This window comes from Sciurus carolinensis, chromosome 10 (genome assembly GCF_902686445.1).
Source record: "Sciurus carolinensis chromosome 10, mSciCar1.2, whole genome shotgun sequence".
Classification (NCBI taxonomy): Eukaryota; Metazoa; Chordata; class Mammalia; order Rodentia; family Sciuridae; genus Sciurus; species Sciurus carolinensis.
In genome coordinates, this window is record NC_062222.1 from 92,202,861 (window position 1) to 92,227,305 (window position 24,445).

Consider the following 24,445-nt stretch of genomic DNA (forward strand, 5'->3'; position numbering starts at 1 on the left):
TGGTAGAAACTTTGAAAGGTGGGGTTTAGTGGTTTAGGTTACTGGGGATGTGCTCTAAAAGGGGACATTAAAACCCCAGTCCCTTCCTCTTCCTTTTTTTTTTTTTTTTTTTTTTTTAATATGTCCTGGCAATGAGGCGAGTGAGCAGTTTTGCTCTGCCAACCACTCCCACTATGATGTGCTCCCTCTCTACAGGCCTAAAAGCATAAAAAACATAAAAACAAAACAAAACAAAACAAAACAAAACAAAACGAAAAAACCCCAAAACAAAACAAAACCAAAAACCCCTATCCTAGGAATATTACTTTCAAAACCAGAATATTCCCTAGTTTTGTGGGTTAAAGTCAGATGTAGATTCTGTAACATATTTAGTCCTGAAATTCTGTTCTAAAAATTTACTACCAGACTTATATGTGTTAGAAATCATAACTTTCTTTAGTGACTATTTGTATTTAATGTGTATTTGCTACACAAGAAAGAGAACACCATGAGGGGCAGGATCTTATCTATTTTATTCTTATCTATCATTTTCATTGATCTATGCCAAGTACTTAACAAGTACCTATGTTAATTGCATAAAAAGTCAACTGATAGATACTGTTGAGTAAATAAAAAGTTCTTAACTTCAAATGTGGTCAAGTTATCCATAAATTAAAATGATAATCTTTTTTTCATTATATACACATTTGATGAATTTTAAAAATAACTACATTTTTAAATAGGCACAGCAGAAATATGATGATTATATTATAGATGTCCAGATCAAGATTAATGATAAATTTGCCAGGTGCTGTGGAGTTCGCCTGTAATCCCAGAAGCTCGGGGGGATGAAGCAGGAGGATCTCCAGTTCAAAGCCACCTCATCTATGGAGAGGCAGGCACTAAGTAACTCAGTGAGACACTGTCTTTAAATAAAATACAAAATAGGGCTGGGGAGTGGTTCAGTGAGTGCCCCTAGGGTCAACCCCTGGTTACCCATCCCCGCAAAAAAAAAAAAAAAAAAAAATAATGATACATGTAAAAGAAATACACTGTTATGTTATTTCTATTTCTGTTGTTGTTTGAGGAATCACATACTAGGACTCAACCTAGGGATTCTTTATCACTGAGCTACGTCCCTAATCCTTTTTATATTACTATTTTGAGACAGGATCTCACAAAGTTGATGAAGGTCTCACTAAGATGCTGAAACTGGCCTTAAACTTGGAATCTCCCTGCTTCAGCCTCCAGACGCTGAGACATAGACATTGTTTGAAGTCATTATTAGAAGGTTTGGTTCAGAAGTACTTTTGAGAATTGTCGAAAGTGTGTGTGTGTGTGTTGCTCAGCATATAAAGAAGCAGTATTTTAAAGATCTTCATAAGCCAGTGATATGATGAATATCTGACTTTAAGACTTGAAGGCATAATTCATACTTTAAGCATTAGGGAACTCTTAGAAATTAATAACTGCCTTGACAAAGAATTTGGACTTCCTACTGCTCTCATAAGTGGACTTACAGTGGATCTGTTTCATATTACTGTAGATGGTCTTTACCAAACTTCACAAGATGCTATTTAATATCAAGCTGAAGAAAGCTGACACTACCATTCCTTTCTTGCCAAATATTGGAAAATTTAATTAAATAGACATTTGACTTCAAGAAGGCAATGTTGAAAACTAAATAAACTTTATCCTTTTAACCTTATTGACTGACCAAAGTAACATGAAAACATCAATACCTCTCTGCAAAGAGAACTCAAATTGGATGAACTTTGTCTCTGTCAAGGATGTGATTACTAATGGAGGTGGCAGAGCCAGACTTAAAATCAAATTACTCTGATGTGACAGCTTAATCTTAGACTTAACATAATCTTTATTCTACCACTTTGAAACTTCTTGGTGATTTAATGGAGTCTAACATAAGATTTAGGCATGCCAGTTAGAATTCTGGCTTGTTATATGTTGGTTTCTGACCACACACACACACACACACACACACACACACCCAATAAATTAAAATTAAAATTAAAATAATTTCTGGTTGCATCTAGAGCTTACTATTTCCTCTGAAGCTATAGAAATGTGAATATAACAGTTAAAAGGTTAGGAGACATAATAATAAGTTAAAGCATAATATGAGAATGACATAAAAGAAAGGAGATACTTTTTTGTTATTGTTCCAATTATTGTTTCTCCTTTTCACAAAAGTGGAGATCATTAAGTCTTACAAAACTAGAAAGAAAGAAGGAAAAAAAAAACTGTCATTAACTTTAAGCACTTTCATTCATTGATTTTGGCATTTTCCCCAAATTTTAAATTATTTTCAATAGGAAAGCATCACAACAAAAGAAATAACAATTATTTAGGGCCATTGAGGTAGTTTGTAAAGAGTAAAATGATTGTATATAATGATTTTCAAAATAAGAACTCACATTTTTCCATGACCTGTCAAGAAAACTGAAGTTGCCTACTACATATTTTTTTGAAGAATTGTGATAATTGAATTCTTCACTGTAAAGAAATTCCACAAAGTAAAATAAAGACTATAATATGAGATTTAATTGGAAAGAGTATCTTCAAATATAAAGTTTTGACACTATCGATGAGAGAGAAAGGTAGAAATGACTAATTGTCAGTTGGAAGGCAGAAAAAAACTCAAATAACCAATATGTTAATGATACAGTTCTTTACCTAGGGTTTCAGAAAAATGTAATGAAAGAAAGTGCAGAGGAGATAGGAAGAAAGATTACCAATAGATTTAGGAAAGAGGACTGTGAGGAAGCAATAGGTATTATTTACAAGGTAAGAGTTTCATGTAAGTAGAAGGAATAGATTAATAAAATGGGAGATGGCACAACTGTTGTAAAAATTGAAGAATGAGGTCTGAGAAAATAAAATTTGACTCAAATCAAAGTTTCTGGTGATTTCTAATAAAAATATAATCAGCAAATTAGTAGAAGGTCAAATACTGAAGAAAGGTAGCGACTAAATGCTTAAACTAGTATATCATTAATGTAATTCATAAAAAATAAAATATCTTGCCGTCTTTGTTGCCACTATAGACATGAGTTCATATATGTAATAGTTCCCTCATTTTTCAGTCAGTGCAAAGCTACTTTTCTTCTTCTATTGTAGGTATTTTGATTGAGTAAGGTCCCTACTGCTGATGGATGTTATGAGATACTCCAAAGTTTATTTCAGGAGAACAGCAAATCAAATCACTGCACAATATGTGAAACTCGTGGCTCAAATGTCAGTTAAGGCCAATGTCAGCAATGCTATGGGGTCCTGTCACTTTTCTGGAGAACAAAAGGTCACAGGTTCAATCCCACTTGGCTTTACCCTACAGCAGGAGCCATTAAATGACTTTAGTAAACAGATTATCTTGAGTCAAGTGGGTGAATGCCTCCCTGCTATTTGAAAATAAGACAAAGTAAGTAACTCTTAATAGATCAAGAGACATAATCCTACAAGTGAAGATTTAAATATCATTTGGTTTATCAAATAAGAAGCAAAACAAAACTAATTTTCACAAATAGAGAAAGACTGTATACATTGCACATCAAACGACGAACCTAACAATCAAATAAATTTATACTAGCTGACTCAGAATTTTAATAATATATTTTGCAGTGAAAAAGATGTCCGTATAATATGATTCCACCTATGAAAAAGTAAATATACATACACATCTCCGAAAGAAACATGAACACAGACAGCACTGTGAAGAACATATACTGTTGTATATGTGTCTATAAATATAAATCTATTCTTATAAAATCATATGTATTGTATTTGTAAAGTAATATATAAAATGATGTTCACTTTAATGGCAGTGGGATTTATATCAGTGGTAGAAACTCAAACGAACTTTCATTTTCACATGTATCTTAGTATTTTCATTATGTTTATTCTTTATGTAAACAGAAAAAAATATATTATTTTATAGAAGAAATAAATGAGTGTCTTGGGTTCAATTAAATCTGTCAGCCTGAAATAAATCATGACCTATTTTCTATTAGGTACCATATAAAAATTTTGGAATCCACACTTGATGATCAGGTATTCTTGGTCTTTACCAAGGAAGTTTTAATGTATTCAATACTGAATGTGCTCTTTTAAAAATAAACATTTGTAGTTAGTTAAAACAAACCCATGATAGACTGAATAATGCCCCCACCACCCTCAGAAAGATGCCCACACCCTAATCTTTAGGATCAGTGAGTGTTTTACTATTCAGAGCAAAGGAATTTTCCAGTAAGACTGAGTTAAGGATTTTGAGAAGTGGAAGTGATCCAGAATTATACAGGTTCTTCCATCTCATCATAAGGGTCTTTTTGAAAGGGAATGGGGGAAGAAGATTAATATCAGAGAAAAGATGTGAAGGGGGAAGTAGACTACAGGAGTGATGCACTTGGAGGAAGAGGTTGCACGTAGCTTCTAGGAGATGGGAACAAACAATCAAGAAAGAGATTTTTCTTCTACAGACTCCAAAAGGATCCTTGCCCTGTCAACACCCTAATTTAGATTTCTGACTTCTCTAATTCCAACAGAACAAACTTGCATTGTTTTAAGCCGCCAAGTTAGTGGGTGGTGGCAATTTGATATCACAGCAACAGGAAACTAATGTAAAAGTTTAACAATTATTAAGTGCAACAAAAGCTCACAAATACCATGCAGTTCAGAGCAAAAGTTAAGGCATAATCAGCAGTGATCACCCACTGTCAACTGTACTTTGTCTCCCTTCTTGTTATGACACTAGGTTCCTAGCAATGATTTCTACCTACATCCTGATGAAAATTCTTCTTAAGTCAGCTTGGTTCCAGTTCTTTTAAGCAACAAGCTACAGGGCAGTTACTTCTTTTTCAATAAATAGCTGGTTAGCCTTGTCAATTCTCTGATAAAAGGACATTTACATATGTTTTTATAAGTATAACTAAAAGAGAAAAACCAGAGTCAAAGGCACTTGGATGAACAACTTGACATATATTCCTATTTTCTTTAATTATAAAATAGGAGTCATATCACATAACTAAACAGATTGTCATGAGAATACAATGATACCACATGTAAGTATTTCAGTGCACTTTTGGTTTATGGTACTTGCTCAGTCAATAACACCTACTTTTAGGAAAAAACTTCTTAATTTTCTCCACCATTTCTCATCTTTCCTTTTTTTTATGAGAATTCAAATAGAAGAGTCATAATCTCTTTTTATTAAACACCTCTGAATACTCTTTCTCAATCAGTTGTTTGCTGAGCTGTCAGCTTCTAAGTCATTCAAGCTTCCACTCCAATCAGAGAATGAACTGTTCACTGTTTAATGGATAATTTGCATCAAATAGTTACCTAGCAACCACCACTAATATAAAATTAGATCTGAGATTTTGTGAAAGCCTACAATCTACTTAAAAGGTTTAAAGATAGATGAAGACTAGTTATTGTCAGAATTTTAAATCATAAAAACACACCCAGATAGAACATCTCTAGATGTTAAATCAGGAATGCACAATAATCTTTTATTATTCAGAAATCTGGTATTCAAAATTTAATAATTCAGGTTATTTTCAACTATAGGTGAATATCCATAATGTATGGAAGATCTCAAAATAAACATTTTATTAGTACATTTTAATTATACAGAACAGTGTGTTTCATTGTATTAAATTCCTATATGCATATAGCATATTTTGATCATTTCCACCAACTCCCAAATAAAAATTGATTAACAGAAATTGTGTGATGGAAGCCATTTTAATTTGACTGCACGTATTACTTGCTTGAATAGTCAAAATAACTTCGAGGTGGGTGCTATCACTGAAGAAGTAGATCATTTTCCTAAAGTATCAGATTCATTTTAATTTACATAGTAAACAATGAGACTCTTCATCCCTAATATTCTTCAAAGAGGAAAAAATGTCTTTTATTCCCACAAGTTAGATGGGGGAAGGAAGGAAGAAAAAAGGAAAAGAAAAGGTCAACATGGCCCTTATGTTCGGTTGCTATCAGCTGTGGATCTTCACAACTTTTTGAACTAATGATAAATGGAATTTTTACTGAAGCACTCCCACTGGTGTTCAAACTACTGCCTAAGGATAGAGATAAGGCATTTCAACTTTGGAAAATATCATCTGATACCCCCAAGGAGTAGCAACTGGCAAGATCATACCAAGTAACATAACACACCATAAACTCTGTGTGTTATAATCAGTGCTAATAAAAATTGTAGACCAATACTGATAAATGGCTGAAGGGGTAAGAGAACTAATGACATATGTTTTTCTACATTTATTATTGATTCTTAAAAAGAGCAACACATGCCATCTGTTGCATGGCAATAATTTGTAATTAGTGAGTTTCAAACTTGGTATTTGAGCCCACTTAATAAGGGCATTAGTGAGTGCCTGATAAAGCGGAATTGTTCTGCGAGTTTGTCATGATAATGCAAACAATAATCTTTCGCTAGGCAGGAAAGTTTCTTGATGTTAAGCTTGATGTGTTTGGGTGCATAGCTGTTGGAAAGTAATAGATGAAATTCTGCCGTAACAATTTTCTATTAGACTCTGATACATATGATTAGCCAGCTAGTAATTGTTTTGGTAGTTGAGCAATCAGAATGAATCCAAGAGGAAAAAAGTAAGCAACAAATGTATTTCATTTTCAGCAATTTGAATATGCTTTCACTTCTGAAATTTTCCTCTTATCTTGAAAAACAACATCAAATTCATTGCCTAAAAGTAAGGAGAACAGGAAAGAGAGCCAGTCAAGGAAAACCACCCTAAATTGAGGAAAACAGTTAAAGTTCTGCCTTTCAGAGTGATTCATTCTTCCCTTCTGACCATAATTCCATAATTTCATTTGCATGTTTTTAAACTACAAACAACTTTCAGCAACTTTTAAGCATCTATGTTACTGAGCACTGAATCCATTTGAAGCTGTTCTAAAAACTGAGACAAAAAAGAATTGCCTCAGAAATTCAGATGCATAATTTGAGTACAAAAAGCAAATGGATAGTATGTGGTTATTTACTGTATAGTGCATAGAAAAGAAGAGTACACACAGACACCTTCCTTAAAAATGCTCTTTCACTGACTTTTCCCAGGAAATTTTAAAATAAGTTTATGAGATAGGCCATAATGTTTGAGTTCTAACCACATGTATAAAGGCTGTTTATTATAATGTTATCATTAATTGTCTTAATTGCTGACCATGCTGAAGGGAAACAAAGGCCAGAGGTTTACAAAATCATGTTAAGATCATTTTGAATTCTGAAATTGCTCTAGAAGAATATGAATTAAAATGAGGTACTGAATACAGTGACAAATTTCAATTAAAAAGAATATATTTTAATATTTTTATTTGAAAGTAAGTAAAAAAGTGAAAAGTAAGCACTTTTTCACCTTTATACTACAGAGAAACTATTTTGGAAATTTAAAGAACCAGAGCAGTATGAGGGAAAGAGAACTCAACTAGCAGTTAAGAGTCAATGACTTCTAAATGTGTAATCATTGGCTGTCTCCCTTTTAGTTTTGGGTTTTTCATCTACAAAATTAAAAAAAAAAAAAAAAAGATGGACTTAGATTGTTTTATAATTAATTTCCACAGTTAAAACCTAAAGACTATGTGTGTCTAGCCCCACAAAATAGATGTTTAGTAATTATTTGTTGAAGGGACTAAATAAACAGGCTGGGGTTCACCTGGAAACATCTGGGAACACTGACACTTCCTTAAAGAGTGAGAAGGCTTATTATGAGTGGGTAGAATGGGGCCAAAGATAAATACCCTAGTACCAAATGCTAACACTAGTGGAGGAAAGTATGGGGAAATAGGGAAATAGGTGACAACACCAAAGTCCCTAGTAAGCTTGGGTTTGATTCATGCAATTGCTAGTACCACTAGGTCAAGCCCAAAGGGAATACAAAGAAAGAAATTTAGGTGATAAAAGAAAACACAGAAACCCAGAGGGCTGACTGCAGATTTAGAAAATTTGCTTCTTGTATTACACTGAGGTTAAAGAGCAACCCCGTAACAAAGAACCGGTTTAAGAGCAACATCATGTGGCAGATACTCTTGTAACTAGTTCTGTGTGGTTCAGAGTAGATATCAAAGTCTTGAGGAGATCTGAAATTTTTTAAAAAGTAGGGGGGATGAAGGCAGAAGTCTGTCTGGCCTGTGAAACTACACTAGAAGTCAAGGGAACTAGAGAATAACATAACTTGACAATGCCTGGGGTTTCCCAAATCCTTGGGATAAACTGACAGCACTATATAATTCCAAGCCTCAGGACATGATGGCCCTGATTGTCTGAGACAAGGAAAATAAGTGGGATGTGAGGGGCATATTAAGTTGTCTGGTTATGATGAGATGTATCCAGTATTTCCAATGTGGCCATCACTGTAAAAGAAATTTTCATATACTTCATTTTGACAGAAATTCTTTAAATTGATTATCATCCCTATTTCCTATGTGAAGAGAATGATTTGCAGAGCACTAGAATATGGCTAGTATCTAGCAAAGCCAGAATGTAAATTCAACTGTATTTGATTTTAAGGCTCTCAGATTTAATCATTAAGTTACACCCTCTTATGCTTAAGAAAACGTGGTAAGGCAAAGACAGGGAAAATGCAGTATACTCTGGCATAGTCAATAGAAATACACATTTACCTTAGAAATTTATTTAGAATAGTTACTTCTTTTTTCCCCATATAACTTATTGTTCTATTCTGTTTCGTACTAGTTTAAGAAGGAAAGCAATTCATACAGAAGAGAATATATTCATGATACATTGTGTTAAGAACTAGATGGCATTGGATTTCCTTCCCAGCTTTTGATTCTACATTGATATGATTACTTAGAAGATAAGATTATGATGACTAGATTAAGGGTTCTTGGAAGTTAGGAACCAGTCATATTTATATAATTTGGGAGCAGCTGGACTTTGGACAATGTTTTCAAGAAGACCGAGTTTCAAGGGTTGATCAAGTTAAATTAATGCACACAGAGCAGGTTTGAAAGTCCATAAATATGGATTTAATTCAAGTACTATAATATTGTGAGACATTCCTATCTGTTGAAACATAAAGAAAATTTAAATGAAAACTTCCTACATTTATTCCCTTCATTAATCCAGCTCATATTTTCACAGTCAACTCCTTTGACCTAGTCACCATTTTTGCTGCCTTATATACAGAATGTAAGTGCAATGTAGTGAAATTGACTTTAATAAATACTAATTTAACTTGGGTTTAATATATTCATAAAGAAAAGAAAATGACTACAATGACCTATTTTGCTTTTAGCATGTATTCAGTCCATGAGAGAAGGTATATATTTACATTTTAAAAACAGTATGTCAGAAGTACATGATAATTTTTATTTAGGAGGCAAAGTTGTATTTATTACTCATATCCAAAGTAAAAAAATGATATTTTTCCCTCTGTACTCATCATTTTTTAAGAAAATATATAACATAATAGTATTAGTTTCTTATTGATGCTCTAACATATTATCACATATTTTGTGGCTTCAAACAACACAAATTGTCAGAAATCCAAAATGGGTCTTAACGACTCAAATCAAAAGATTTCCTCAGAGTTGGGTCCTCTAGCAGAAAACTGATTTCCTTATACTTTTCGGATAATAAATTAGGCTGCCTACATTCATTCCTTCCTCCATCTTCAATGTGCATTGCTACAGAGCCTCTATTTATATTGTCTTATCTTCTCTCTCTGATGCTGACTCAACTGTGACTGAATCAAGTCTATTTGGATAACTAGGAAAATCTCCACATCCAAATACCATTAATGTAATTACACTTCAAAAGCTCCACCTTTTGGCAACACATCACAGGTTCTGGAGATTAGGACATGGCCTTCTTTATGGAACCATGATTGAGTTTAACATATAGGTATTTAATTATTTGACTTTGGAACTTATAGAATTTATAGGAGAATATTTAAGAAATTTAAAAATATGTAAAATTTTACAATATTCACAGAACTTATGGTAATCTGCCATTGGAGAAATTCCTCCAAAAAAATGTGATTCCCCACCTTACTAACTACTCATTTTAAGAATAGAAGGAAATTAACAATAGTAATTCACTGCGTTTTAATTGATTTCACATTTATTTAGGAATATTTTATCAGAATAGTTAACTCTATAGATCACACACAGTATAACATCTACTACAGATTGGATATACCTTATCTAAAATGCTTCAGAGTAGAAAGGTTGCAGATTTTTGAAATTGTATATACATAATCAGATATCTTGGGGACAGGACTCAAGTCTAAATGCAAAACTCATTATGTTTCATATGCACCATACACTAGATGGCCTAATGGTAATTTTTTTCAATAATTTTAGTACAACTGTGTTGTTTTTTTGTTTTTGTTTTTTGGTACTAGGGATTTAACCCCAGGGGTGTTTAACCACTGAGCAATGTTCCTGCATATTCACAGACCTTTCTTATATTTTATTTAGAGATGGGGTCTTACTGAGTTGCTTAGGACCTCACTAAGTTGCTATGGCTGGCTTTGAAATCACAAACTTCCTGCCTCAGCCTCTCAAGTCTCTGGAATTATGGGTGCGTGTCATTGCAATGGGCTGCAACTGTGTTTTGGCAGGATTTTCCAATTACATCAGTATTCAAAAAAAAAATCAATTTTTGGAACATTTAAAATTCCAGATTTTTATATTAGGAATATTCAATCTACATAAGATTTTCAACAACAAGTACTTTGGGAAAAAGCTCATCTTCACATATTTTCACTACCTTTCTTCCCAAATGCACAATTTAAAAACAAAATAATTTAAGCCCTTGTTTTCACATGTTTAGTAGACAATTTGATCATCCTATAAAAATTTCTTTGAATCAAATTAAATATGGAAACACTGTAATTTTACTGTTTAAAATAGAGCAAAACAAGTACAGTTAAGCTAACCCCTCAAACTTTCAGTTTTTTGATTATAAAATTTTACTTCCTAAGGCAAATATTTTCCTAACTCTAGTAAATCAAATTCATTTTTTAATATTATGTAATCATCTCTCTTAATTTACTAAGTAGCATATAAGTGTACATTTACATATTACTAATCTTCTATAGGTATATGAAATACTACCTAAATGTTGATACTATGTGACTTTTGGTTTATTTGATGTAAGTTTACTTTGTTACACTAACAACACATTTTCTACAATGTATATTTAAAAGAGAATGTCAGTTTCTTCATTTTTCTTGTGAAAACATATTTTGATTCTCAATAAATCACAGGAACTTAAAACACATCACTGCTCATTATTGATGGTGGCAGTTGTTGACAACTGGTTAGGAGCTCTAAGTGGTTTTCCCACTTCTTAGCTGGAGCACAGTCACCTTACCCTTGTACTGGAACAGGCAGAACTCTTCCCCTGCTCAAGGCCTGGGGAGCTACATGCCCCCTGCTTTGAACCTTCTTCCCTAGACTTTTTGCCCATTTCATTCTTGTTCTTCAGGTCTAAGAATTCTCCCTTTGGAGAGGCCCTTGATCATCCCTGATTTCTTCATTCTTTTCTATCCTTGAATCATGTCTGCTTTCCCCTTGCATTTTATCATGTGCTTTATTTCATGTGTTCACTATTTGCCTTACTAACCAGACTCCCATCTTCAAAGGTAATTAGCACAGTGACTGATGGTTGGCATGAATCAACCGATAGAATTATTGCCCATTTGAATCTATGAGAACCAAACTCTAGAGCAACAGTTGCTAATTTAACTATCTTCAAGAGCCAGGAAACATTGGAAATTATTAAAGAACCATGAGTGTTGGAAGACAGAAAATAGAAACGCACGAATCCCATGTAAAGGGGCAGAACACTTAGATCAAGCCTACTGTCCCCAAAAGGAGCGCAGGCCCAGGGTTGCTTCAGACATTAAGCTGAATCTGACCTGTAGGTGTTCTGGAAACCTGAGGAAGGTCATTGTAGGCTGAATCTAACCCACAGCTACTAGTCTGAACATTTTGCTTTAACGTTTACACAGGGATATGATCCTACCTGGTCACATGTAGGTGATTTGCCAACCCCAGTACTGGATTTCATGATGTCTTGATGTCTCAGGTAGATTATTATAGAAATTAGGTCAGACAGAACATTTTTAGAACTGATTTATCTGAACAAAGTCTTCATGACTTAGTGTAGGTCCTCTAGGTCTTGCTCTCCAGATCAGTGAATCTTATTTTTTTGGAGGCTGGTTTTTCATCCCACTGTGGAACTAATATTTCATAATTTCCCCATTAACCTCTTCCCTTTTTAAAGTTTAAGTTAGTCAAAGCTGTTCTTGGCAGAAGTGCAAATAAATATTTATATTTCTTACTAATCTATCAGACAATTACATTTTTCCCCCAGTAATGAGGATCAAACCCCGAGTCACGTGCATGATAGGCAAATGCTCTATCCATAGTCCTTCAGATATGTACATTTGGAAACAGTTCACTATCTTTATCATGTTTGACACTGTAAGGAGTATTAAGTTCCAGGGAAATCTTACCAAACAGGGAAGTCCGGAATTTCTACCTTGTCCATCTCTGGGGCATTTGAATAGGTTGCAAATAACAACATGTTCTGGTTTTTTATCTGTCATATAATTATTACCTTACATTGTCCCCTCTACTCAAAATTAGTGGCCTTTTTTCTCAAAAGTCTATTCATTCTTTATGACATAGCTCATAGGGTCATTTTTTCTAGAAAAACTATTCTGAAGATACCTACCCCACCCAAGTTAGTCATCAGCCACTTTGGATCAGTGTGTCTTTTCAGTACATTGCTAATATAAGCCTTAATTATTTTGTTTGACTAACAATTATAACTTTGGAGACCTTGCTAAATTTGAGGAACAGAATCTTTATTGATTTTCTATTACAAGTGTTTTGCTTAATTCCTGGCATGCAGCAGGTATTCAAGAGTGGTTGATTGATGGAAAGAAGGTAAAAGAGAGAGGTCTCCCAAATAAATGATAAAATCCAGTTGAAAACAATTTCCATGCACATAACAAGCAGCTAGACAAAAGTAAAAGAGAGTTTAGGATTAGAATATCTCTGTCTCTACTTTCCGTTTTTCAAACTGATGAAACAATTTTTATGAATACCTACTTTTCTAGAGCAGAAAGGTTTAAATTAAATATTAATCCTTGATTCATTTGAAAAATCTTATATGTTAGGTGCAAGATACTGAGAAGGAGGAAGACATTATTTGGAAAAGAAAGGGTCTGCTGAAGTTGGAAAAGGACAGGAACAAAGAAAGGATGAATTTTATGGTTCTCAGAAGTACCATTTTAAAAAGATAGACTTTATATAACTGACACTTGCAGAGGGAATAGTTTAAAAATATGAGATGCTATTTGTTAAATTTTAAGGAGGTTTTACAGAAGAATACGAAAAAATTTTGGTTGCTAGTAGCGCTCCTGAAGATAACAATTATAATTAAACAAATTCACATGATTTTTTTAAATTTTTATATTGACCTTTGAATTAATAAGGTCTTTTTTGCAGATAAGACATTCTTCTGTTTATCATTCTTGCAATGGACATAATACTTTTGGATGAGTCGTTTGACTAAATTTCCTTTTTCTTTTAATCATTACCTATTCATTGAGTGCTTCCTATATGTCTAAAACTGGAACAGAAAGTGAAGTATTGGAAATTAAATGTACCTTAACACTTATGTCATCTTTCTAAACTCAAAAATATCAGTAAATTTCAGTAAAGTGAGTTTAAAAATGTATAATTGCTTTTTTACATATTAGTAACGAAAATATGTATATATTAAAATAAGCAGAGATTTGAACATTAATTGCAAAAGTGTTTTAAATTAATTATAATAAACTTTTTAAGGATCTGGTTTTACTAATAACTTGTTTACTTGTAAACTTTAATTTTCCAATAATGCTAATTTTATATGACTTTTCATAAAGACAATTACACACATAACTATTCAGATAGCTAAAGTAAACACTGAGAAAGCCTTAAGTACATTGGTTTAATCAAACACATTTCTAATAACACTCCAAATTCTGTACTTCCCCTTTAATTTAAGAAAATCTACCTAAAGAGGATTGCAAGAATCAGAAATATGTGCTTTGTTATTTTTGAAAGAGAGAAACAGAGATAACTGTTTGTCGGGGAAGAGGAGCTCTTTTGGAGTGTAATATGCATGAAATTGTATGCATTGGAAGAAACACCATTTGTCAGCAGGCTACAAAGTAAAGATTCTTTGCTGAGAATATTCTAAGTAGGTGGTTGGTTGTTTAACTGTATTCTCTCTAACACAAGTCATCCATGTAACGTGTCTCAGTGAAGGCAGCTCTACTTGAAAATACCACATTTTCAATCTCAAATCAGGTCAAAAGGGATGGGGACGGGGTGGAAAGAAGAAGAGGGAAGAACAAAAATGGGGCTTAGTAAATAGAGAGGTTTAACCTCTTAAATATTTGGGTCATCTCCTGGGAGGAAAATATTCACTAAGAAGGAAAATCAAACCTCAAAAGATACACAGGATACAAAAGACACTGGAACTAAGGTGTGACAGGAACAGAGAAAAATATCGATTTATCTGTTCCAAATTTTGTTAGAAACAGGGTATCTGTGAACACAGATAAGAAAATACACAGCAAAAGAAAGAAGTTAAGACTCAGCAAAGACTAAATGCACCTTTAGGAATTCTGAAAAAGATGGATATAAGACAAAGAGGGCAGTCTTACTAAATTGTTTACGGTCACTAAATTTTCTTGATTTCTTCTCCATGTGAATCTTTAAAAGAAAGTTCCACTAAAGTCATCATTATTCCATTAGGTACCTATCTACTGACTCCTAAAATTCTGTGCAAAAATTACTGTAAGTTGGACTGGGGATGTAGTTAAATGGTAGAGCAGCATTTCCTTCACATGGGTGAGGCCCTAGGTTCACTATCCAGGAAAACACACACATGCACACATACAAATTGTTCTAAGCTTCTTGGGACATTTACTTTTCTTATGTAACACAAACATCTGTGTTGAATTTTTGTCTGCATTACCTCTAATATGCTTCCTTAGAATTGATACATTTTCCAAAGAATTTGTTTTTCTAATTTTCTCATGATGGTAATTTAACCTAAAAAATCAATGTTGCTATAGAAATACACATACAGAATACATATAAAGAAAGAAAATATCAATAATAACAATATTTTTTACATAGTAATATTAAGAAAATATTCACAAATATGAAATGTATTTTAGTTATGTGTCACTTAATATTTAGTTATGTGTCACTCAATATCAATGAATTCTGAGAAATGAATCACTAGATGACTTTTGCCATTGTGTGAACAACATAAAGTGTACTTACACAGACCTAGCTGGTACGACCTATTATTCACCTGGGCAAACCTGTAGCACTATACTCTATTGAGGGCTGCAGGCAACTGTAACAAAACTAAACATACTTATGTACTTAAGCATATCTAAATAGAAAAGGTGCAGTAAAAATCCCAGGTAACAGGATTTCTTCAGTTCCATTAAAATCTTATGGAACTTCTATCATATGTGTTCTGCTATTCATCACAATGTCATGTGTCACCTGACTGTACTAACATGCGTTACAGTTTGTGGTCTTAAATCCAAAATGGAAATGGACATTAGTGAATTGTATAACAAAATAAAACTTTATTGGGTTTGTTAATTAGTTGTTTAATGAGAAAATTTTAAAATATGAAATCCTAAATCTGAAGTTTGCCTTATGTTAATGCAATAAAGGTTTCTCATCAAGATTCACAAAGATATTGAGCACACCTTTCCTTAATAATAAAATAATTAAAAACACCTTCCTCACTTCCCTAGATAAGAGGTGCATTCTAAACTATATGTAGTATGTTTAATGGCACAAACTAGTTAATGCCCTAAACCTTCATGAAATGTTTGGGGAAAAGGCATAGAGTGATTCAATTGCTCTAAATAATAGAGCACAAGCTTCTTAATAATAAGTAGCTAAGGGACTAAGAAAAAGGATCTGAGTCCTTGAAGCATTTGTGTTGACCACAGGCCATTACCATACCACTAAAAATTATTAGAATTAAATATTAAACAAGATTTAAAAACTCACAAAAATATAAAGGAAAAATAATCTATCGGAAGAAGAAATATAGCTAGTACTGGCTCTGCCATTCTCTCAAAAGTCTACATCTTACATGGACCCATATACAAACTTCAGAAGAATGACAACACTCATACCTGCCAGGAAGGGTCTTGTGGGGATTGAATAAAATAATGTATGGAAACATTTACGCTATGTAATAAATGACATGGAGCAAGTGTCAATAAATAACAGGAATTTTAAATAAGTTAATCTTTTCAACATTGAAAAACTCAAGCATTTTATACTAAAGGAAAGAAAAACTGTTGGGTATTGATCTATATCAGGATTTATTAATCAATTAGTAAAGGTATCAGGGTAAGATGCTGAAAATTTTAATGGCTTACTCATGCAAAAGAACCCAGTCTTTTTGTTAAATAACCAGACCATATTCTAAGACCCGCACTGCCTGATCTTTGATTGTCTTTCTATTGAATCAATCTACTTCTCCAATGAGCCATGATAGTTTATTTTATAGTTTATGTTTTCCTCTGGATTATTTTCTTTGAAAATTATGTAAAATTTAGTAAATGAATTCCAATTCTGCATTACATTTCTAACTGAAATATACTGAAAATAATTAAAACAAACATGATCATACAATAGAGTATGAATTAAACCAATGTATACAGTAGATAGTGGGCACACCTAAGTTTACAATTCTTCTTTAGTGAAAGAATCAGATAAATACTTTAATATAATAAGGAACATAGTTATAATGCAGTCAGTAAGTTTCAGGATTATCAGAAATCAGCAAGAATAGGAATGTTAAGGTAAGGAATTGAATTGCCAATCTCTAAACATTTATGAGAGAAATGAAATTGCTGGTAAACCATAATCCTTTTAGCAAAAGTGTATGAGCAAGTTCTTATTTATGTTGAAGTGATACAAGTAGAAGATATTTTAGCATGAGTTTAGCATAGGACATTGGAGTAGTGATCCTCAAAGAAATTCTGATGAAATACATGAAACTAAAGAGACAGCTGTGAAGTTTGTTACTTTTAAAAATTTAAGATGAAATCTACAACCTGACCTTTTACTTCTGCTTTCATGTTTCAAACTATAAAAATGAAAAATATAAATTAAGTTTTTTAAAAATGAGGTCCACCTTACTGAATATTTTAATAAAATGCCTTCCTAGGGCAAGATGCTACATATTTCCCAAAGATCTTATTATGCAACCGAGGTATAACTATTCTATTTCCAAGACGGCCTATGAATTTCATTTCTTTAAAAATTCCCTTCTAAACAATAAATGGTCAATATGAGTATTATATTTTTCGTAGAAGGTCCTGTAGGGATAACAATTTAAGAAACATACTATAATTGAGATTTCAAAGAAACGATTAATACTTTTTCATAAGAAGATCAGTATATCAAACTTTACTAGATTAACTTTCCCTTTCCTAATCAACCACACTACAAATAACAAAAATTGAAACTGTCCCTTGATCACTTTCATTATAATTTTTAACTTCCAATTCATTTTTTGGTGGTCAAATTTCTATTTTTGAAGTCTGTGCGTTTCCAGTTCAAGAGTGTTGCTACTTTTAAATAAGTGCGAAAGAGGCAAGCTTAGAACTATCTCTTGGCACAGTAAACGAGCTGATCCCCAGATATTTTGCTCCTTCTGAGACATCAAAGGAAGCTGGAACCTGGGATTTGTTTATGATCCCAGGTGTTTTCTATCTTTGGGATGAGCTGAATATCTAAAATGAGACTACAGGATTTCCTGAGTGATTTTCACTAAAAAATCCCATGAATAATTAACTAGTCACTTCAAAAAAAATCTTTTTTTCTTTTGAGATAGTGAGTCTTCTTTGGGGTAGAAAGTTAAGAAAATGTTCCATTTTAGATTGATTGATTCTTTGTTATTCCTGAAGAAAAAAATACATTCCTGTCCTATATTTTATATCTGACATAAACATTGCAGATACGCGTCTAGGCTTTAAAAAATATACTCTGAAGAATGCTTTAATTCATAAAATCCTTGTTTGTTTCTTTTACAGTCTGTTTCCTCTGGAATATATTTCAGTCTGTTTCCTCTGGAATATATTTCTAAATTTCAAAATGTTTACAGCATGTGAAGATTAGTTATAATTGTTTCTATGAAATTCAAAACTAAGCAATTTCTATACCACTGTATGTACAAGTATATTATTTACTCTATTTTCCCATTTGCTCAGACCTGGGTGATGCAGGATTGGCATGGCACTTCTTCAACCTTTTTCTAAATACTTTAAATTACTGTATTAAGAAAGTAGTGTCAAGATAGGTATTGATGTATGGAAATATCAAAAATAAATGCTGCAGGAATATGTAGGAAATATTTAATTCTTCCAATGGTGGGGAAGGTCTATGATCCTCAAAAATTAAATTGTCTCCTCTTTCATTACTACTTTCATTTTTTCACAGATAATATTTTGTAAATTCATGCAAAACAAAGATTAATATTTTTTCTTACAAGAAAAGACAGGAATATACATACTGTAAGGGACACATTCATACTGCACTTCAAGGTATTTATAGGTTCCTGGACATGGGTCCGGAAAAACATCAGGACCTGCAACCACTGCACACTGGGTTCTGTTATTGCATCTGAAATCAAAAGAAAAGAAGAAATAATAAGTTTATGTAAAGATAAATCATTATCAGCATCATCACAAACATTACTTTAGTTCTAGTTACCTAGATTTAAGTAAAATTTTGATGGCCTTAAGACAGTAGAATATTAAGGAAAGATCTATAGTATATCTTTTTAAAAACTAGACATGAAAATCATATGTGCAGTTTTTTCATATTAACTAATTTAAAGTTTCATCGAATATATTATGATTTTGAGGTAAAAGTTAATTACTGCTAAAGCAACACAAACTGGTCCTAGAGTATTGCCAATGTTAAGACAGGTAAGGAAGATTATTCAATAGAAAATATCCACTCCTATTTCAAAAAATGTCCTTAAGAAAACATAACCACAGAATTTCATTAGTTATAAAAATTAATTCACTGATTGTGATGATTTTCATTTTAAAGTCAGTGAAAAGTGGTATTGACTAATTTTATCCAAGTCTAAAAATATCAGTAAAAAGTTAATATGCAAATATTAAAAATGTATATTTTAATTTATTTTATATAATTTAATGTACTACTGACTACATAAATGAAACCATTTCATATATTCATATATATATATATATATATATACACACACATATATATATGGTTTTTAGTTGTGGATGAACATTAGGATACATTTTGACATAATCACAAAAGTATGGAATAGAATTTTCTATAATTCAGTCCCCAACATTTCCCACCTCTTACCCCCTACTTCTCTTTATTTTTATTTATTTATTTTTATGTGGTGCTGAGAGTAGAACGTAGTGTGAGCTGAGGATTAAGCAACTGTATGATGATGTTAGTGTAAATGTGACCATCCTCTCACATGCATGCCAAACTTGCAACTTGATATTTTAAGTGTACTCATGATTCTTACAAATAGTGGTACATCCTTATTACAAAGGGAATCCATTTGAAGAAGGTGTCTCAAATTAAAGGATATATTTTTGCAGTATACCAATTTTCACACTACATTATAAATTACATATAGATAACTCTGTATGTGAGAAAATTTGAAAAGCAACCATTTGCGGTAAATACTAGTCATATTGATTGTCCAAAAGCACTATATTTTGAATATTTTTTTGTTTGTTTGTTTATACTGGGGATTGATCCTGAAGCACTTTGCCTTTAAGTTACATCCCCAGCAATTTTAATTTTTTATTTCAAAATGGTTTCTTACTAAGTTGCTTAGGGTATTGTTAAATACCCAGGGTAGCCTCAAACTTGAAATCCTCCTGCCTTTGTCCCCTGAATTGCTGGAAACAATATTTAAAAATTATGGTGAATGAAAATAAAACTAATTTCAGTATTGGATTAAATTTTGAACAATTTATCCCACAAAGAACACATATTTCTAAATTGTCAAATATAAAATCATTCTAATACTACAGATTAAAAAGTAAAATAAAATTATCTAATGTCATATGCTTTAAACTCAGATATATTGTTTGATTTAAATATAAATATAAATTTAAAGATGACTTTCAATATTCTTCATACCTGATATTAAATATAATTTTAGAACCACAAAAAGGATGAGAAAAGACTGCAATAATATGTTCAAATACATCCTAATCCAGCAATATGGAGAAAACATCATAATCATATAAAAGTATTTGAAGCACTTTTTACAGTGATAAAATGTCAATAATATTTTCATTAGAAACTTTGGTGATAACAATCTCTATACTAACATTTGTGTCCTTAGAAGGTGACACTGGTAAACATCATATAAAAATCTTTAAAAAAAATACCTCTTGGAAATTCAGGTTTCACAAACAACATAGGTCAGTTGTTTTGTTCAGTTTTTTTAATTACCTAACAGAGTATAGTTTTTGCTGTTGTTATCGTTATCTTCATTTGCATTTGTTTCAAGTTGAGTGAATAATACTCCATTACAGAGAGTCTGAGTTCTTTTGAGAGAAATGTAAAATAAAGGAGTAGCGACGCAGGAAAAAAAGTGCACAAATTCAGAGAAGATTGAGAGTAGAAACGGAAAACAATTCCCTTCTAAAACAAAAAAGCAAATTTTAAAAACTACACAAAGACTACACAAGTTCTTTGTTGTTTGCAAATTTACTTTGGATAAGCCCAAGATTTACTAGTGAAATGCCCCATATCTAATAATACTTCAAACTTAGCATGTTCACTTATATTCTATTTGTCATCTCTTTTTAAAAAATTCTAATTCATTTTAGTTTATTTAATTTTTCTACCTTTATTGACTGTAATGGTTAATTTGAATTGTCAGCTTGATTGGATTAATAGATGTCAATGATTAAGAGGCTTGTGAGGGTGTGTCTAGGAATGATTGGAATGTGGGATAGCCAACTGAAGTGGAGACCCTCCGTAAGCGTGGGCAGACAGTCCAACAGGATGGTGGCTTAGATGGAATAAAAGTTGGAAGAACAAGAAAGCAGCAGCAGATGCAAGCAGGACTACTTTTGAACGATTCTTGATTGTAGGTTCGATCGTCTGGGATATTGAACCCTAGCTCCTTCACCCTTCCAAAGTGGACTCTGACAGCGATTCCCAGAGCATGAGTCCATTAATTCGTTCCTTTGGTTGTGAAGTGAGTTCCTTGGTTGGAATCGATGCTCTGCGGAATGGAATACTATGACGATGGATAAGGCATTCTGTAAGTCCACGGATGGTCGTTTTGGCTGAAGCACCGTTTGTAGAGAAGGCAAATCCATACCCAGAATAAGTGTCTATTACAGAAAGGACAAACCGCTGCCCCTTCCATAATGGAAGTGGTTCAATATAATCGACCAGTCACCAGGTTGCTGGCTGATCTCCCAGGGAATGATGCCACACAGGGACTGAGCACTGGTCTTTGCTGCTGGCAAACTGGACACTTAGCAGTGGCTATACCCAAATCAGTTTTGGTGAATGGAAGTCTATGCTGTTGAGTCCATGCATAACCACCAACCCTGCCACCTTGACCACTTTGTTCATGAGCCCACTGGGCAATGACTGTGGTGTCTAGGGAAAGAGGCTGAATGCTATCCACAGATTGGGTCATCCTATTGACCTGATTATGAAAATCCTCCTCTTCTGAGGTCACCTTTTGTGGGCAATTACATGAGACACAAATATCTTCAAATTTTTGCCCATTCAGAGAGGTGTATCCACATAACCTCTTCCCCAACTGTCCTTGTCATCAATTTTCCAAAGATGTTCCTCCCAGTTCCCTGACCAGCTAGCTAACATGAATCAGTGTACAGTTGCATATGTGGCCATTTTTCCTTCCATGCAAAATGCACAACCAGAGGTACTGTCTGAACTTCTGCCCATTGTGAAGATTTCCCTTCACTACTGTCCTTCAGGGTTGTTACAGAAAGGGGCAGCAGTGCTGCAGCTATCCATTTCCGAGTTGTACCTGTGTATCATGCATAACCATCCATGAACCAGGCCCTCGGTCTTCTCTTCCTCTGTTAACTATCATGAGGTGCACCCCATGAGGCCACAGGTTCATGCTGAGGGACAGAAGGTACTGCAGCTGAAGTAGGAATCATGGGCAATTGGGCCACTTCTTCATGGGACCTACTTGTGCCTTGGGTCCCACCTGTGCCCAGTTACATATATAGAACTTTCACTTGATGATGGAGTGCTGTTGTACACATCCAACTTAATGGCTTCGTGGGTCAGGTAACACCCAGGTCATGATGGGTAGCTCAGGTCACAGAGTAATCTGGTGGCCCATGGTCAAGGTTTCAGTTTCCACTAAGGCCCAGTAGCAGGCCAAGAGCTGTTTCTCAAAGGAAGAGTAATTGTCTGAAGATGACGGCAGGGCCTTGCTCCAAAATCCCAATGGCCTCCTCTGTGATTCACCTATGGAGGCCTGCCAAAGGTCCACGACTGCTTCCCTATCTACCACTGACACTCAATTACCATTGGGTCTGCTGGGTCATGTGGTCCAAGTGGCAGAGCAGCCTGCACAGCAGCCTGGACCTGTTGCAGAGCTTTCTCCTGTTCTGGACCACACTCAAAACAAAAAGCTTTTCTAGTCACTCGGTAGATAAGGTGAAGTAACACACCCAAGTGAGGAATGTGCTGCCTCCAAAATCCAAATAGGCCCATCAGGCATTGTGCTTCCTTCTTATTTGTAGGAGGGATCAGATACAACAACTTATCCTTTATGTTAGAAGGACTATCTGTGCAGGCTCCACACCACTGGACTCCCAAAAACTTTACTGAAGTTGAAGACCCTTGAATTTTAGGGGTATTTATTTCCCATCCTCTGATATGCAAGTGGTCCATTTGCAAGTTCAAAGTGGTTGCTAGCTCCTGATCAGTTGGTCCAATCAACATAATGTCATCAATATTATGGACCAGTGTAATAGCTTGTGGAAGAGAGAGACGATCAAGATCTCTACAAACTAAGCTATGACACAATGCTGGAGAGTTGACATACGCCTGAGGAAGAACAGTGAAGGTGTATTGCTGGCCTTGCCAGCTGAAAGCAAATTGTTTCTGGTGGTCCTTGTGCACTGGGATGGAGAAAAAGCATTTGCCAAATCAGTAACCACATACCAGGTACCAGCTATATTAATCTGTTCAAGCAAGGAAACCACAACTGGTACAACAGCTACAATCGGAATCACCACCTGATTAAGCTTACAATAATTAACTGTCATTCTTCAAGACCCATCTATCTTCTGAACAGGTCAAATAGGAAAGTTAAATGGGGATGTTGTGGGAATCACTGCCCCTGCATCCTTCAAGTCCTTGATGGTGGCACTGATCTCTGCAATCCCTCCAGGAATGAGGTATGGCTTTTGATTCACTATTTTCCCAGGTATATGCAACTCCAGAGGCTTCCATTTGGCCTTTCCCACCACATTAGCCCTCACTCCACTGGTTAGGGAACCAGTGTAGGAGTTTTGCAAAGTGCTAAGTATATCTAGTCCGATTATACATTCTGGGAATAGAGAAATAACCACAGGATAAGTTCGGGGGCCCACCAGACCCACTGTGAATTAAACCTTGGCCAGAACTCCATTGATCAGCTGACCTCCATAAGCCCCTACTTTTCCTTACTGGAGGGTCATAATGATGTTTCAGGTCGGCTGGAATTAATGTCAGTTTAGAGCTGTGTCTGGCAGTCCATGAAAGGTCTCATCATTGACTTTTCCCCAACACATAGTTACCCTGGTAAAAGGTTTTAGGTCCCTTTGGGGAAGGATGGGAGAAAGATTTAACAGTGAAGATTTTTGGTATGGTACCAGGTCCTTCCTCAATGGGACCTGGCCTTCTCTTCATTCAAGGGGTTCCGGATCTGTAAATTCACTCAAATCCAGGAAGTGGTTGAGGGGCCATGATTCTCTGCTGGTATGATCTAGGGCAAATGTACATTGACTAATAAATTTGTTATTTAGGAAATACAATGTGATGTTTCAGTATAGGTATACATTGTAAAATAATACCACAATCACACTAATATAACCATTGTCTCACAAGTTATCTTTTATTGTGGTGAGAAAATTTAAGGTGTAATGCCTTAGAAACTTCAAGTATGTAATAGTTACCATTAACCATGGCTACCATTCTATAAGTTAAGTCTCCAGAGCAAACTCATCAACATCTCCCCATTTCCCCCACTCCCTCACAGCTTGGTAACCTTCACTCTACTCTGTGGTTCTGTCAGGTGTGTGTGTGTGTGTGTGTGTGTGTGTGTGTGTGTGTGTGT

At 34.1% G+C, this 24,445-nt stretch overlaps 1 protein-coding gene across 16 annotated transcripts in view; it reads right to left on the minus strand.

Moving 5' to 3' along the window:
• The window catches only part of Adgrl3 (adhesion G protein-coupled receptor L3), a 776,587-nt gene that overhangs the window by 324,728 nt on the left and 427,414 nt on the right, over positions 1–24,445 (minus strand). For all 16 annotated transcript variants that reach the window (XM_047566096.1, XM_047566098.1, XM_047566083.1 and 13 more), the window contains one exon: positions 18,620–18,729. In XM_047566096.1, coding sequence (XP_047422052.1) covers positions 18,620–18,729 — 110 coding nt within the window. The remainder of the gene's footprint in view (positions 1–18,619; positions 18,730–24,445) is intronic.